At 38.8% G+C, this 15,890-nt stretch overlaps 2 protein-coding genes across 3 annotated transcripts in view; one reads left to right on the forward strand and one right to left on the reverse strand.

Moving 5' to 3' along the window:
- INO80D (INO80 complex subunit D) overlaps positions 1 to 15,890 on the forward strand; it is a 92,091-nt gene that overhangs the window by 42,008 nt on the left and 34,193 nt on the right. The gene's annotated exons all lie outside the window — the stretch shown is intronic.
- On the reverse strand, positions 3,780 to 4,193 carry LOC116810405 (large ribosomal subunit protein eL27-like). Its single transcript, XM_032754813.1, has one exon. The coding sequence runs from the start codon at positions 4,191 to 4,193 to the stop codon at positions 3,780 to 3,782; it is 414 nt and encodes a 137-aa protein (XP_032610704.1).

Genomic DNA, 15,890 nt, shown 5'->3' on the forward strand with positions numbered 1-15,890 from the left:
TTATCTCTGTAGCATGTTGCTTTCTTGGCCATTTTCATAACTTGCTTCCTCTTTGATTACTATGATACTCTGCTCTGCTGGTTCTTTTCCTTTACTCTGTTTTCCTCCCTTTTTTTTTTTTTTTAAACAAATATTTATCCTTACTTCTTGCCCAGCTGTTGTTGTTTTCATCTTTTCCCCTTCATTCTTTTCCTTCACTCAGTCATTCATTTTTCATTCATTTGTTCATTTACTTATTCAGCACTTTCTTGTTGGGCTCTTATTGTGCTCCAGTCATGGAGCACTCTATATTTTTAATGTTGGGCAAACATGTTGGTTTGCCCACCTGTCTATTCCTGTAACTCCACATTTGTATCTGCCACTCTGCCCTCTAAGAGGAATCTCTGTCCTGTATTTTAATTAATTAATTAATTCTTTGAGACGAGAGTCTTGCTCTGTTGCCCACGGCAGAGTGCAGTGGCATGATCACAGCTCACTGCAGTCTTGAACTCCCAGGCTCAAACAATCCTCCTGCCACAGCCTCCCGAGTAGCTGGAACTACAGGTGTGCACCACCACATTTGGCTAGTTTTTAGGTTTTTTGTAGAGATGGGGTCCTGTTATGTTACCCAGGCTGGTCTCGAACTCCTGGTCTCAAGGGATCCTCCTACCTTAGCCTCCCAAAGTGTCAGGATTATAGGCATGAGCCACCATGCCTGACCTGTCCTGTATTTTAAACTTCCATCTTTATTCCAATTTCTTGTTGCAGCTACCTGTCATTTGTTGTACCTTGCTGTGTTTAAGTGTAGTAGAAAATGGAGAGCTGTAGAAAATTGGCCCTACCTCGGCCAGGCACAGTGGCTGACGCCTGTAATCCCAGCACTTTGGGAGGCCCAGGCGGGCGGATCAGGAGGTCAGGAGATCGAGACCATCCTGGCTAACATGGTGAAACCCCATCTCTACTAAAAATATAAAAAATTAGCCAGGCCTGGTGGTGGGCGCCTGTAGTTCCAGCTCCTCAGGAGGCTGAGGCAGGAGAATGGCATGTACCTGGGAGGCAGAGCTTGCACTGAGCCGAGATCGCGCCACTGCACTCCAGCCTGGGTGGCAGAGCGAGACTCTGTCTCAAAAAAAAAAAAAAAAGAAAAGAAAAGAAATGAAAATTGGCCCTACCTGGCTGAGGGCGGTAGTTCACATCTGTAATCCCAGCACTTTGGGAGGCCGAAGCAGGCGGATCATGAGGTCAGGAGTTCGAGACCAGCCTTACCAACATGGTGAAACCCCATCTCTACTAAAAACACAAAAATTAGTCAGGTGTGGTGGTGCACACCTGTAATTCCAGCTACTCAGGAGGCTGAGGCAGAAGAATTGCTTGAACGCGGGAGGCAGAGGTCACAGCCGAGATTGTGCCACTGCACTCCAGCCTGGGCGATAGAGCAAGAGTCCGTCTCAAAAAAAAAAAAAAAAGAAAAGAAAAGAAAATTGGCCCTACCTAGGCTGTTCATTATATCTTCAAGAGGGTGTTGCCATCCCAAATGACTCAATGAGTTCATTGAGTTTTTGAAAGAAAACTGACAGTTGTCTGGCCACAAAGTTTGTGCCTAAAGAATCTTTTTGTGAATTTTTTGCTAATGCAGGATTATGCCGTAAGGAATTTGTTTGTTTGTTTGTTTTGAGTCAGGGTCTTACCCTATCACCCAGGTGGGAGTGCAGCCTTGACTTCCTGGGCTCAAGTGATCCTCCTGCCTCAGCCTCCTGAGTAGCTGGGACAACAGGTGCAGGCCACCATTTTAAATTTTTGTAGAGATAGGCTCTTACTATGTTGCCAATGCTGGTCTCAAACTCCTTGCTTCAAGGTGTCCTCCTGCGTTGACCTTCTGAAGTATTGGGATTACAGGCGTGAGCTGCTGTACCCAGCCCTAAAGGCTTTTTTTTTCTTTTGAGACGAAGTCTTGCTCTGTCGTCCATGCTGGAGTGCAATGGCACGATTTTGGCTCACCGCAACCTCTGCCCCCAAGTTCAAGTGATTCTCCAGCCTCAGCCTTCTGAGTAGCTGGGATTACAGGCACCAGCCACCATGCCTGGCTAATTTTTCTATTTTTAGTAGAGACGGGGTTTCACCATGTTGGCCAGGCTGGTCTCAAACTCCTGACCTCAGGTGATCCACCTGCCTCGGCCTCCCAAAGTGCTAGGATTACAGGCGTGAGCCACCTTTTAATATTGCTTTTGGTTTCTTTGATTCTCTTTATTGTTTTTAATTTCATTGCTTTGTGTTCTAATTCCTATTATTTCCTTCTGCTTGTTTTGAATGTAATTTGCTTGTCTTTTTGTAGTTTTTAAGGTGACAGCTTAAGTCAGTTGACTGAGATCCTTATTGTTTTCTAATATTGACTCTTCATGTTATATACTTCCCTCTAAACACTGGTTGTAGCTGTGTCCCACAAATTTTAATACATTTTTATTTTTATTCAGTTAAAAATAACTGCACTCCAGCCTGGATGACAGAGTGAAACCTTTTTTTTGAGACAAGGTTTCACTCTGTCATCCAGGTTGGAGTGCAGTGGCATGATTATGGCTCAACTGCAGCCTTGACTTCCTGGCTTAAGGGATCCACCCATGTCAGCTTCCTGAGTGACTGAGATCATAGGTGTGTGCTACCACACCTGGCTAATTTTAATTTTTTTATTTTCTTGTAAAGATGGGGTCCCAAACTCCTGGGCTCAAGTGATCCTCCCGCCTTGGCCTCCCAAAGTGCTAGGATTACAGACATGAGCCACTGTGCCCAGCCCCAAAATACTTTGTAATATCTCTTTTGATTTCTTGTTTGATCTATGGGCTATTTAGAAATGATACTTAGTTTTCGAGTATTTTGGGGTTTCCCAGATACTGATTTCTAGTTCTGTGATCACAAACCACATTTGAATATAGTGTTCTCTAAATGTAAATTAGGTCAAGTTGGTTAATAGTGTTGTTCATGTCTTCTACATCTGTGGTAATGTTTGTCAACTTGTTATATCAATTACTGAGAAAAGGATCTTGAAATCTCTCTTTGTAGATTTGATTATTTCTCCTTTTGGATCTGTCATTGTTTATTTCCCACACTTTGTATTTCTGTTAATAGATGCATAATTGTTTAAGATTGTTTTGATGAAGTGGCCTTTTATTATTATAAAATGGTCCTCTATATCCCAGTAGCAGTGTTTGCTTTGAGATCTTTGCTTATGTGGCATTAACATAGCCACTCCATCTTTCTTTTGATTAGTGAAAGCTTGGTATCTTTTTCAGTCCTTTTGCTTCTAACCTGTTTGCATCTTTATATTTAAAGTGAGTTTCTTATTGGCAATGTATTACTGGGTCTTGCTTTTCTATCTCTTCTGACAATCTCTGCTTTTTATTTGGAGTATTTAGACAACTTAAATTTAATATGATTACTGATATTATTGGGTTTAAATTTACTGTCTTTTGTGTTTGTCTCACCTATTCTTTGTTCTTTTCTCCTTGTTTTATTATGGTTGTATTTTATCTCTTTTCATAGCTTATTAGCTGTACTCATATGCTTTGTTTTTGTAGTAGCTGTTGTAGGGTTTATATTATACATCTTTAATTACCACAGTCTACCTTCAAGTGTTAAACCACTTCATGCGTAAGAACCTATAATAGTGTCCTTTCATTCCTACTCATTTCATTTATCTACTCTGACAGTGTCTGCTTTTTATTTGGAGTGTTTAGACCATTTGAATTTAATGTTATTATTTATATTACTGCATTTATTTATTTAATTTTTAAGATGGAAACAAACATCTACAACTGTAGCTTCTGGAAGAACTGCTTGTTCTTGCCCGTCTTGTATCTCTCTTTGAGCTTGAGCTTGGCCTCCCATTGGGCCTTGTGTTTAAGAGCAGGATCTCTGAAGACATCCTTGTGGATGACAGTTTTGTGTAAGGGGATATCCACAGAGTACGCTGTAGGCATAAGATGATTGTAGTTATAAACCTTCACAAAAGACTTGATCTTTGACCTCCTGGTAATCTTCTTTTTGCCCATGGCAGCTGTCACTTTGCGGGGATAGCAATCAATTCCAACCACGAGAGCTTGGATGTAGGGGCAGTCTGAGGTGCCATCATTAATGTTCTTTATAATGACAGCTTTGTGTTCAGCCAGAATACTGCTGGCCAGGAACAGCACCACTTTCCCGGGTTTCATGCACTTACCCATTTTGACAGCAACCACTGAGGGCTACAACAAAAAGGAAGGAAAGTTATTATTGCGTTTACGTCTAACATGTTAGTTATTCTTTAAATGTTTTAATATAATTCACTAGTGAAGCCATCTGGTCTTGGGCTTTTTTTTTTTTTGAGACAGAATCTCACTCTGTCCCCTAGGCTGGAGTGCAGTGGTGAGATTTAGGATCACTAAACCTCCTGAGTTCAAGCGATTCTCCTGCCTCAGCTTCCTAGTAGCTGGGATTACAGGCATGCACCACCACGCCCAGCTAATTTTTGTATTTTTAGTAGAAATGGGGTTTTACTATGTTGGCCAGGCTGGTCTTGAGCTCCTGACCTCAAGTAATCCGCCTGCCTTGGCCTCCCAAAGTGCTGGGATTATAGGTGTGAGTCACTGTGCCTGGCCCTAGGCTTTTTTTTTTGTGGGAAGTTTTGTGATTACTCTTTGTTGTATGTTTATTCGTTTTTTCTTGAGTTAGATTCAGAAGCTTGTGCCTCTCTAGGAACTTGTCCATTTTTTATCTAAGTTCTTGGCATACAGTTTTTAAAAATAACATTCCATTATAATATTTTTTTCTTTTTTTTTGGAGACAGAGTCTCACTCTGTTGCCCAGGCTGGAGTGTAGTGGTGCAATCTCAGCTCACTGCAACCTCCACCTCCTGGGTTCAAGCGATTCTCCTGCCTCAGCCTCCTGAGTAGCTGGGATTACAGGCATGTGCCCTCAACACCTGGCTAATTTTTGTATTTTTAGTAGAGATGAAGTTTCACCCTGTTGGCTAGGCTGGTTGTGAACTCCTGACCTCAAGTGATCTACCCACCTCAGCCTGCCAAAGTGCTGGGATTACAGGGATGAGCCACTGCACCCGGCCTCTTTTTTCTTTCTTTAAGCTAGGTAATGTATATTCTTTTATTCCTAATTTTGGTAATTTATTACTTTTCTTTTTTTCTTGGTTAGTGTAGCTTAAAGGATTGTCAATTTTATTGACCATTTATGTTTCATTTATATTCACATATAAACTGTACAAATATGTGGCCTTTTGTTGTTGGAGAACATACTTTGTATAATTTTAGTCCTTTCAAATTTATGGAGACTTGTTTTATGGTCTGTTGTAGAGAATGTTTTATGTCGCACTTGAGAAGAATGTGTATTCTGCTGTTGGGTGGAGTGTTTTTAGATCTAGTTGTTTTATGGTGTTCAGTTTTTCAATTTCCTTGCTGATCTTCAATTTTATTCTGTTATTTGGAGTAGGATATTGTAGTCTCCCAACTATTACTGTTAAATTGTCTGATTCTTCAATTCTGTCAGTTTTTGCTTCATGTATTTTGGGACTCTGTTGTTAGGTACATGTATGTTTATAATTACTGTACTTTTCTTAAGTATTGATCATTATAAAATACCCCTCTTCATCTCTAGTGGCATTTTTTGTTTTGAAGTCTACTTTATCTTGATGTTGGCATGGCTACTCCAGCTCTTTTGTAGTTGCTGTTTGCACATATATCCTTTTCTATATATTTACTTTCAACCTATTTGTGTGTGAATAGTAGAATATATGTTATTTTCAATGGCAACATCGAGTATACTCCAAATGGATATTTAACTTCACAAGAAGTTTAATAGTTTTTGAAGTGTTTGTACAATTTTATATTTGTACCAGCAATGTATAAGAATTCTAATTTCTCTATATCCTCTCCAACATTTGATGGTGTCAGTCTTTTTAGTTTTAGGTATTCTAATGAGGTGTGAAATGGTTTCTTATTGTCATTTTACTTTTCATTTTCCTGGTGATGTTTACTTTTCATGTATTTATTGGCCATTCAAAGATCTTTTCTGGGAAATGATTTTTCAAGACTTGTGCCCCCTTTCTAATATATTTTTTTTAATTATTGATTTGTCATAGTTAATGATATATTTTGGGTACAAGTCTTTTGTACATATATATTTTTGTTGTTTTTTAGAGACAGGGTCTCACTCTGTTGCTCAAGCTGGAGTGCAGTGCTACAGTCATAGCTCACTGCAGACTCAAAGTCATGAGCTCAAGTGATCCTCCCACCTCAGCCTCCTTTTTTATTTTTTATAGAGACAAGGTTTTGCTATGTTGCCCAGGCTGGTCTTGCACTCCTGGCCTTAAATGATCCTCCTGCTTTGGCCTCTGAAAGCGCTGCAGATACAGGCATAAGTCACCATTCCTGGCCTACATATATGTTTTGAGAATGTTTTCTTTTAGTCTGTGACTTGAGTTTTTATTTTGTTAAGGATATCTTTTTTTATTTTTGAAGATTATTATTTTTTTTTAAATAATAGAAACAACATCTTGCTATGTTGCCCAGGCTGAAACTCCTGGCCCTGAATGATCCTCTCACCTCAGCCTCCCAAAGTGTTGAGATTATCAGCATGAGCCACCTCACCTGGCCTGTTAATAATATCTTTTTGATGAGTACAAGTTTTTAATATTAAAAAAGTCCAGTTTATCACATTTTTTTTCCTTTTATGATTAGTACTTTCTGTATACTGCTTTAAAAATCTTTGACCATTCTAAAGTTGTGGAGGTTTTTCACCTCTGTTGTATTTAGAAACTTCGTAGGTTTAACTTATCTTTAACATTTATGTCTGTGACCCATTTTATATACTTTTTTGTGTGTACTGTGGTTGGGGTCAAAGTTTATTTACTTTTTTTGAGATGGAGTTTCACTCTGGTTGCCCAGGCTGGAGTGCAATGGCTCGACCTTGGCTCACTGCAACCTCCACCTCTAGGTTCAAGCGATTTTCCTGCCTCAGCCTCCTGGGTAGCTGGGATTACAGGCATGAGCCACCACACCCAGCTAATTTTGTATTTTTAGTAGAGACGGAGTTTCTCCATGTTGGTCAGGCTGGTCTCGAACTCCCGACCTCAGGTGATCCGCCTGCCTTGGCCTCCCAAAGTGCTGGGATTATAGGCATGAGCTGCTGCCCCTGGCCAAAGTTTATTCTTTTATATGGATATCTAGTTGTTGCAAAAGTATTTGTAGAAAATACTTTTAGTTCCTATTTATTTGCTTTGGTGCCTTTGTGACAAATTAACCATATTAGGTGTGAACCTATTTCTCAAGTCTTTACTGTTCCATTGATTAATTTTTAAACTTTTAGGCCACTTCCAGACTTATTTACTTAGTTAATTGTGGTTATAGAGTACCTCTAGAAATTCAGTGGTTTGAATCCTACAACTTAGTCATTTTTCACAATTATTTTGACTATTCTAGGTGTTTTTTATTTCCACACAAATTTTAGAATCAAATTGTCATTTTCCACTAACCATACTATTGTGATTGTGGTTTTTATTATAAATTGATTTGTGGAGAATTTACATTTTAACAATATTAAGTCTTCCAATCCATGAATATGGGATACTGCTCTAGTTTAGGTCTTTCAAAATTGTCTTCATTAGTGTTAAAGTTTTGATATGAAGGTCTTGCATATATTTTATTAAATGTATCTCAAAGTATTTTGCTTTCAATGCTGTTGTAAACTGAATTGTTTTTATGATTTTATTTTTCATTTCCTTGCCACTTAAATGTAGAAATAGTTGTTAGGTGGAATTGTCAATATGTATTGCAATTTTGATAAATTTACTTATTCTAGCTTTTTTGGGTAAATTCTTTATGATTTTTTCTGTAAACAATCATGTCATGGTGAATAAGGACTGTTTTACTTCCCTCCAATCTTTATGCCTTGTATTGCTTTTTCTGGCCTTGTGCACTGGCTAAGATCTTCAGTAAATTATTGAATAGAAATAGTGAGGATGGACATAATTGCCTTGATTCCTTTATTTTGGGTAAAATATCCATGGAATTTTGGTTTAAAATAATTTATTTATTTATTTATTTTTGTTGTTGTTGTTGTTGTTGTTGTTGTTGTTGTTGTTGAGATGGAGTTTCTCTCTGTTGCCCAGCCTGGAGTGCAATGGTGCAATCTTGGCTCGGCACAACCTCCGCCTCCCGGGTTCAAGCGATTCTCCTGCCTCAGTCTCCCGAGTAGCTAGGATTACAGGCACTCACCACCACACCCAGCTAATTTTGTATTTTTAGTAGAGAGCGGCTCTCTCCACGTTGGTCAGGCTGGTCTCGAACTCCCGACTTCAGGTGATCCCCCACCTCAGCCTCCCAAAGTGCTGTGATTACAGGCGTGAGCCACGCGCCCAGCAAATAATTTTTTATTTGTAAGAGTTTGTTTATTAAATAAAATTTGGGGACCATGCCACTGAGCCCAGAACCAAGAGCCTAAGCTGTAGCAGGAACATCATTTATACGTTTCTTTTTTTGTTTTGTTTTTGAGATGGAGTTTCGCTTTTGTTGCCCAGGCTGCAGTGCAATGGCGCAATCTCGGCTTACCGCAACATCTGCCTCCCAGGTTCAAGTGATTCTCCTGCCTCAGCCTCCCGAGTAGGTGGGATTACAGGCATGCACCACCATGCCTGGCTAATTTCGTATTTTTAGTAGAGACAGGGTTTTTCCATGTTGGTCAGGATGGTCTCGAACTCCCAACCTCAGGTGATCTGCCCGCCTTGGCCTCCCAAAGTGCTGGGATTACCAGGGTGAGCTACCGTGCCCAGCCCCTTTATACCTTTCTTACACAACTTATATATTCTGTATGTTGTAAGTCCCACTTTTGGGATCCTTGTAAGTATGAGTCTATCATTTAATGTGTTTTTTCTTTTTGTCACACAAAGTGGCTTACCTACTCATTTGCATGGTAATCTTTGGTTTTATAGCTTCTGGACTTATCCTGGAAACTCAAATTTAGCTATGTTATCTTGTTGGGATGATACTTTATATCAGCAAGTACTCTGAAATCAGCCTACCTCCTCTCTTTTTCTCTCTGCTTCTAACTTTAGCTTCAGTTTTGAGTTCATTTGTTTGTTTGTTTTCTGAGACAGGGTCTCACTCTGTCACCCAGGCTGGAGTGACCTTCTGGGGTCAAGCCATCCTGCAACCTCAGCCTCCCGAGTAGCTGGGACTACCGCGCCTGGCTATTTTTTTGCGTTTTGTTGTAGAGATGGGTTTTGCCGTGTTGCCCAGGCCACTCTCGAACTCCTGGGCTTAAGCTATCCTCCCACCTGGGTCTCCCAAAGTGTTAGGATTACAGGCGTGAGCCACTGTGCCTGGCCCAAGTTTTTTCTATTTATTGTCTGTTTACTTTTTGATGAGCAGTTAGGGGAAGAGATCTCCTCTACTTCGTATTGGGACCAACAATACATTCATAAATATATTTTACCTAGTATGTAGTTGCTTTAGAATGGCAAGTTCTCTTAGAGTATCTAAACTACCATATGCTGTTAAGTGTTTCTTTTTTTTTTTTTCTTTTAAAAGTTTTATCAGGTACCTCTTTTTACCCTCAAGGTCAAAGAACACAATTTATTCATCTTTATACCACAAATATTCTAATACACAGATCAAAATAGAATAAAACAGATGACTAGTAATTTTATTTCCATATTACTTGTACACATTTATGGGGTACATATGCAGTTTTGCTATGCATAGATTGTGTAGTGATCAAGTCAGGGCTTTTAGGGTACCAATCACCTGAATGACATACATTGTACCTGTTAACCAATTTCTCATCATCCTCCCCTCTTCCACCCCCTCACCCTTCTGAGTCTTCATCGTCTGTCACTCCACTCTCTACGTCTATGTGAACATGTTTTTTAGTACCCACTTATGAGTGAGAACATGTGATACTTGTCTTTCTGTGCCTGGCTTGTTTCACTTATAATAAGTCCCCAGTGCTATACATGTTGCTGCAAAAGACATGATTTTATTCTTTTTTTTTTTTTTGGCTAAATAGCATTCCATTGTGTATACATAGAACACATTTTCTTTATCCATTTGTCCATTGATGGACACTTAGGTTGATTCCATTCTTTGTTATTCTGAATAGTGCTGTTATAAACATATGAGTGCCGGTATCATTTTGATACATTGACTTACTTTCCTTTGAGTAGATACCTGGTAATGGGATTGCTGGGTTGAATGGTAGTTCTATAGTTCTATTTTTACTTCTTTGAGAAATCTTTATACTGTTTTCCATAGAGGCTGTACTAATTACATTCCCACCAACAGTGTCTTTTTAATGATAGCCATTCTAACTGGGTTTACTTGTTACCTTTTTGTGAATGACTCCCAAATCTTTTACTCATGTCTAATGATTCTTTTGAGTTTGAACTGCTCGTTGGATATTTCTCATTACATATTTGGTCAATACCTTAAATTCAGCATTTCTAAAACTAAACTCGTTATTTTTCTTAATATATATGCCTCTTTCTGATTCTATTTTTATTAGAGGTATTACCATTTTGCTGTTTGGTTGTCTTAATAAAGTAAATTAAAATGAGTTTCACTTGGAGAAGTTCATGGCATGCCTTGAGATTATGGACAAGCCTGGGATCTTAGAATATCAGGTGTAGAATTTGCTGCTCTGTATTTAGGGTTATTAATAGCATTTTAGTAATAATAATATCTGTATTTATATTGTTATTTCACAGGTATCATTTCTTTCCTTTTTTTTTTTTTTTTTAACAACCTTGGGAGGTAGGCCAGGTGTATCTCTCATTTCACAGATATGGAAAGAAAGAAGGAAGGAAACAAACACATACTGAGAATGCACTAGGTGCCAGGTTTTGTCACTGTTAAGTGAAGGGAAACTGGCCTTTCTCTTCTCAGTTCTCTACTCTTTATCAGCAGCCAGGTTTGAAATATTAATGTCATTATCTTAGAAGTGGGAGGCATCCTGGAGATGTTCTAAATTATGTCCTTGCAAGGGATGGTCTGTGGACCTGTGTCAGTCTACAAACTGCTTGTTACTGGTCTGTGATAAAATAAGTATGGAAATTATGAATAAGCTTTAGAAAATCGTATAATCATGTAACATGCCTCAGCATCCAAGTGCGTCTTTCCACACTTGAGAAGCACTGATTTAGTCCTTCCATTCTGCAGTAATAGCATCTTTTTTATTTTTATTTTTTCAGTTTTCCATAGGTTATTGGGGTACAGGTGGTATTTGGTTACATGAGTAAGCTCTTCAGTGGCGATTTGTGAGATCTTGGTGAACCCATCACCTGATCAGTATTCACTGCACCCTATTTGTAGTCTTTTATCCCTTGCTTCCCTTCCACCCTTCCCCCAAGTCCCCAAAGTCCAGTGTATCTTGCCTATGCCTTTGGGTCCTCATAGCTTAGCTCCCACATATCAGTGAGAACATAGGATGTTTGGTGTTCCATTTCTGAGTTACTTAGAATAATAGTCTCCAATCTCATCCAGGTCACTGCAAATGCCATTAATTCATTCCTTTTTATAGCTGAGTAGTATTCCATCATATACCACAGTTTCTTTATCCACTCGTTGACTGATGGACATTTGGGTTGGTTCCATGATTTTGCAATTGCGAATTGTGCTACTATAAATGTGTGTGCAAGTATCTTTTTTGCATAATGACTTCTTTTCCTCTGGATAAATACCCAGTAGTGGGATTGCTGGGTCAAATGATAGTTCTATTTTTAGTCCTTTAAGGAATCTCCACACTGTTTTCCATAGTGGCTGTACTAGTTTACATTCCCACCAGCAGTGTAGAAGTTCCCTGATCACCACATCCACGCCAACATCTACTGATTTTTGATTTTTTGATTGTGGCCATTCTTGCAGGAGTAGGATGGTATTGCATTGTGGTTTTGATTTGCATTTCCCTGCAAATCAAATTTGCAATTAGTGATGTTTAGCATTTTTTCATATGTTTGTTGCCCATTTGTTTATCTTCTTTTGAGAATTGTCTATTCATGTCCATAGCCCACTTTTTATTGCGATTGTTTGTTTTCTTCTTACTGATTTGTTTGAGTTCGTTGTGGATTCTGGATATTAGTCCTTTGTCAGATATACAGATTGTGAAGAGTTTCTCCCACTCTGTGGGTTGTCCGTTTACTCTGCTGACTGTTCCTTTTGCTGTGCAAAAGCTCTTTAGTTTAATTACGTCCCAGCTATTTATCTTTGTTTTTACTGCATTTGCTTTTGGGTTCTTGGTCATGAACCCCTTGCCTAAGCCAATGTCTAGAAGGGTTTTTCCAGTGTTAGAAGTTTTATAGTTTCAGGTGTTAAAGTCCTTAATTGACCTTGAGTTGATTTTTGTATAAGGTGAGAGGATCCAGTTTCATTCTCCTACACGTGGCTAGCCAATTATCCCAGCACCATTTATTGAAAGGGTGTTCTTTTTCCACTGTTTTTGTTTGCTTTGTCAAAGATTAGTTGGATGTTAAGTATTTGAGTTTATTTCTGGGTTCTCTATTCTGTCCCATTGGTCTATGTGCCCATTTTTATACCAATACCATGCTTTTTTGGTGACTGTGGCCTTATAGTATAGTTTGAAATCAGGTAGTGTGATGCCTCCAGATTTGTTCTTTTTGCTTAGTCTTGTGTTGGCTATGTGGGCTGTTTTTTGGTTCCTTATGAATTTTAGAATTTTTTTTCTGATTTTGTGAAGAATGAGGTGGTATTTTGATGGGGATTATGTTGAACTTGTAGATTGCTTTTGGCAGTATGATCATTTTCACAATATTGATTCTACCCATCCATGAGCATGGGATGTTTTTCCATTTGTTTGTGTCACCCATGATTTCTTTCAGCAGTGTTTTGTAGTTTTCCTTGTAGAGGTCTTTTGCCTCCTTTGTTAGGTATATTCCTAAGTATTTTATTATTATTATTTTTCTTTTGCAGCTATTGTAAAAGGGATTGAGTTCTTGATTTGATTCTCTGCTTGTTCGCTGTTGGTGTATAGAAGAGCTACTGATTTGTGCATATTAATCTTTTATTTGGACACTTTGCTGAATTCTTTTATCAGTTCTAGGAGCTTTCTGGAGTCTTAATGGTTTTCAAGGGTAAACAATCAGATCATCAGCAAACAGTGACAGTTTGACTTCCTCTTTACTGATTTGGATGCCCTTTTTTTCTTTCTCTTATCTAATTGCTCTGGCTAGGACTTCCAGTATTATGTTGAAGAGGAGTGGTGAGAGTGGGCATCCTTGTCTTGTTCCAGTTCTCAGAGGGAATGCTTTAAACTTTTCTCCATTCAGTATTGTGTTGGCTGTGGGTTTGTTATAGATGGCTTTTATTATATTGAGGTATGCCCCTTGTATGCCAATTTTGCTGAAAGTTTTAATCATAAAGTGGTGCTGGATTTTGTCAGATGCTTTTTCTGCATCTATTGAGATGATCATGTGTTTTTGTTTTTAATTCTGTTTATGTGGTATATTGCATTTCTTGACTTGCTTATGTTAAACCATCTCTGCATCCCTGGTATGAAACCCACTTGATCATGGTGAATTATCTTTTTGATAAGTTGTTGGATTTGGTTAGCTAATATTTTGTTAAGGGTTTTACCATCTGTGTTCATCAGGGATATTGGTCTGTGGTTTTCTTTTTTGGTTATGTCCTGGTTTTGGTATTAGGGTGATGCTGGCTTCATAGAATGAATTAGGGAGGGTTCCTTCTTTCTCTATCTTGTGGAATAGTGTCAAAAGGACTGGTATTAATTCTTCTTTGAATGTCTGGTAGAATTCTGCTGTGAATAAGTCTGGTCCTGGACTGGTTTTTGTTGGTAATTTTTAAATTACCATTTCAATCTTGCTGCTTGTTATTGGTCTGTTCAGGGTATCTAATTCTTCTTGATTTAAGCTCGGAGGGTTATATTTTTCCAGGAGTTTGTCCATTTATCCATCTCTTCTAGGTTTTCTAGTTTATGTACATAAAGGTGTTCATAGTAGCCTTGAATGATCTTTTGTATTTCAGTGGTATCAGTTGTAACATCTTCTGTTTTGTTTCTTATTGAAGTTATTTGGATTTTCTCTCTTCCTTTCTTGGTTAATCTTGCGAATGGCCTATCAATTTTATTTATCTTTTCAAAGAACCAGATTTTGTTTCATTTATCTTTTGTATTTTTTTGTTTGTTTGTTTCAATTTCATTTAGTTCTGCTCTGATATTGGTTATTTCCTTTCTTCTGCTGGGTTTGGGTTTAGTTTGTTCTGGTTTCTCTACTTCCTTGAGGTGTGACCTTAGAATGTCAGTTTGTGCTTTTTCAGTCTTTTTGATGTAGGCGTTTAGGGCTATGAACTTTCCTCTTAGCACTGCCTTTGCTGTATCCAAGAGGTTTTGATAGGTTGTGTCATTATTGTTGTTCAATTTGAAGAATTTTTAAATTTCCATCTTGATTGTATTTTTGACCCAATGCTCTTTCAGGAGTAGGTTATTTAAATTCCATGTATTTGGATGGTTTTGGAGGTTCGTTTTGGAGTTGATTCCCAGTTTTATTCCACTGTAGTCTGAGAGAGTACTTGATATAATTTCAATTTTCTGAAATTTATTGAGGTTTGTTTTGTGGCCTAGCATATGGTCTATCTTGGAGAAAGTTCCATGCAACTGTGGTTGTTGGACAAGGCCTTTTACTATTATGTAATATCCCTCTTTGTTTTAACTGCTGTTGCTTTAAAGTTTGTTTTGTCTGATATAAGAATAGCTACCCCTGCTTGCTTTTTGGTGTCGATTTACATGGAATGCCTTTTTCCGTGCCTTTAAGTTTATGTGAGTGCTTATATGTTAGGTGAGTCTCCTGAAGGCAGCAGATGGTTGGTGGGTTCTTATCCATTCTGCGGTTCTGTATCTTTTAAGTGGAGCATTTCGGTCATTTATATTCAATGTTAGTATTGAAATAGGAGGTACCATTGTTTTCATCGTGCTCTTTGTTGCCTGTGTACTTTGTTTTTTTGTTTTTTGTTTTGCTTTCTAACTTGTATTTTTGTTTTATAGGTCCTGTATGATTTATGCTTTAAAGATATTCTGTTTTGATGTGTTTCCAGGATTTGTTTCTAAGATTTAGAGCTCCTTTTAGCAGTTCTTGTAGTGGTGGTTTGGTCGTGGTGAATTCTCTCAGCATTTGTTTGTCTGAAAACGACTGTATCTTTCCTTCATATATGATGCTTGGTTTTGCTTGATACAAAATTCTTGGCTGATAATTGTTTTATTTAAGGAGGCTGAAGATAGGGCCCCAATCCCTTCTAGCTTGTAGGGTTTCTCTTGAGAAATCTGCTGTTAATCTCATAGGTTTTCCTTTATAGATTACCTGGTGCTTCTGTCTCACAGCTCTTAAGATTCTTTCCTTCGTCTTAACTTTGGATAATCTGATGACAATGCGTCTAGGCAAAGGCTCCCAGGTCAATGGAGTTGTGTATTTAGGAGGATTATGGCTGCCTCTGCTGAATCACACAGGTTGTCAGAGAAGTGGGGGAAAGCCGGCAGTCATAGGCCCCATCCAGCTCCCACACAATCTGAAGGGCCAGTCTCACTCCCACCATGCCCCACCTAACAGCCCCAGTCTGTTTCCAGGCAGTGGGTGAGCAGGGTTTGAGAACTTGTCCCAGGCTACCTGCCTCCCAGCTGCAAAAGAGAGGGGCTTTGGTTCTTTCCCCACCTGTGGAGTCTGCACAGACGATTTGTGGCCTTCCCCACATTCTGGCCAGGAGGCTTCTCACCAGGTTCAAATTTTTACAAAGTTCAGCTGGGATTTCCCTCTCCCTGTGGCATTTTCCCCATGCCTCTGGCTCCCCTCCTGAAAGATCTCTGTGATGCCAGGCAGGAATGACCTGCTTGGGGACCCAGTGAGCTCCCAGAGCCTT

Source organism: Hylobates moloch, unplaced genomic scaffold, assembly GCF_009828535.3.
Source record: "Hylobates moloch isolate HMO894 unplaced genomic scaffold, HMol_V3 SCAFFOLD_1, whole genome shotgun sequence".
In the NCBI taxonomy this organism is placed as follows: domain Eukaryota; kingdom Metazoa; phylum Chordata; class Mammalia; order Primates; family Hylobatidae; genus Hylobates; species Hylobates moloch.

Coding starts and splice junctions, on each gene's coding strand:
- LOC116810405 (XM_032754813.1), bottom strand. CDS start 4,193: ATGGGTAAGTGCATGAAACCCGGGAAAGTGGTGCTGTTCCTGGCCAGC.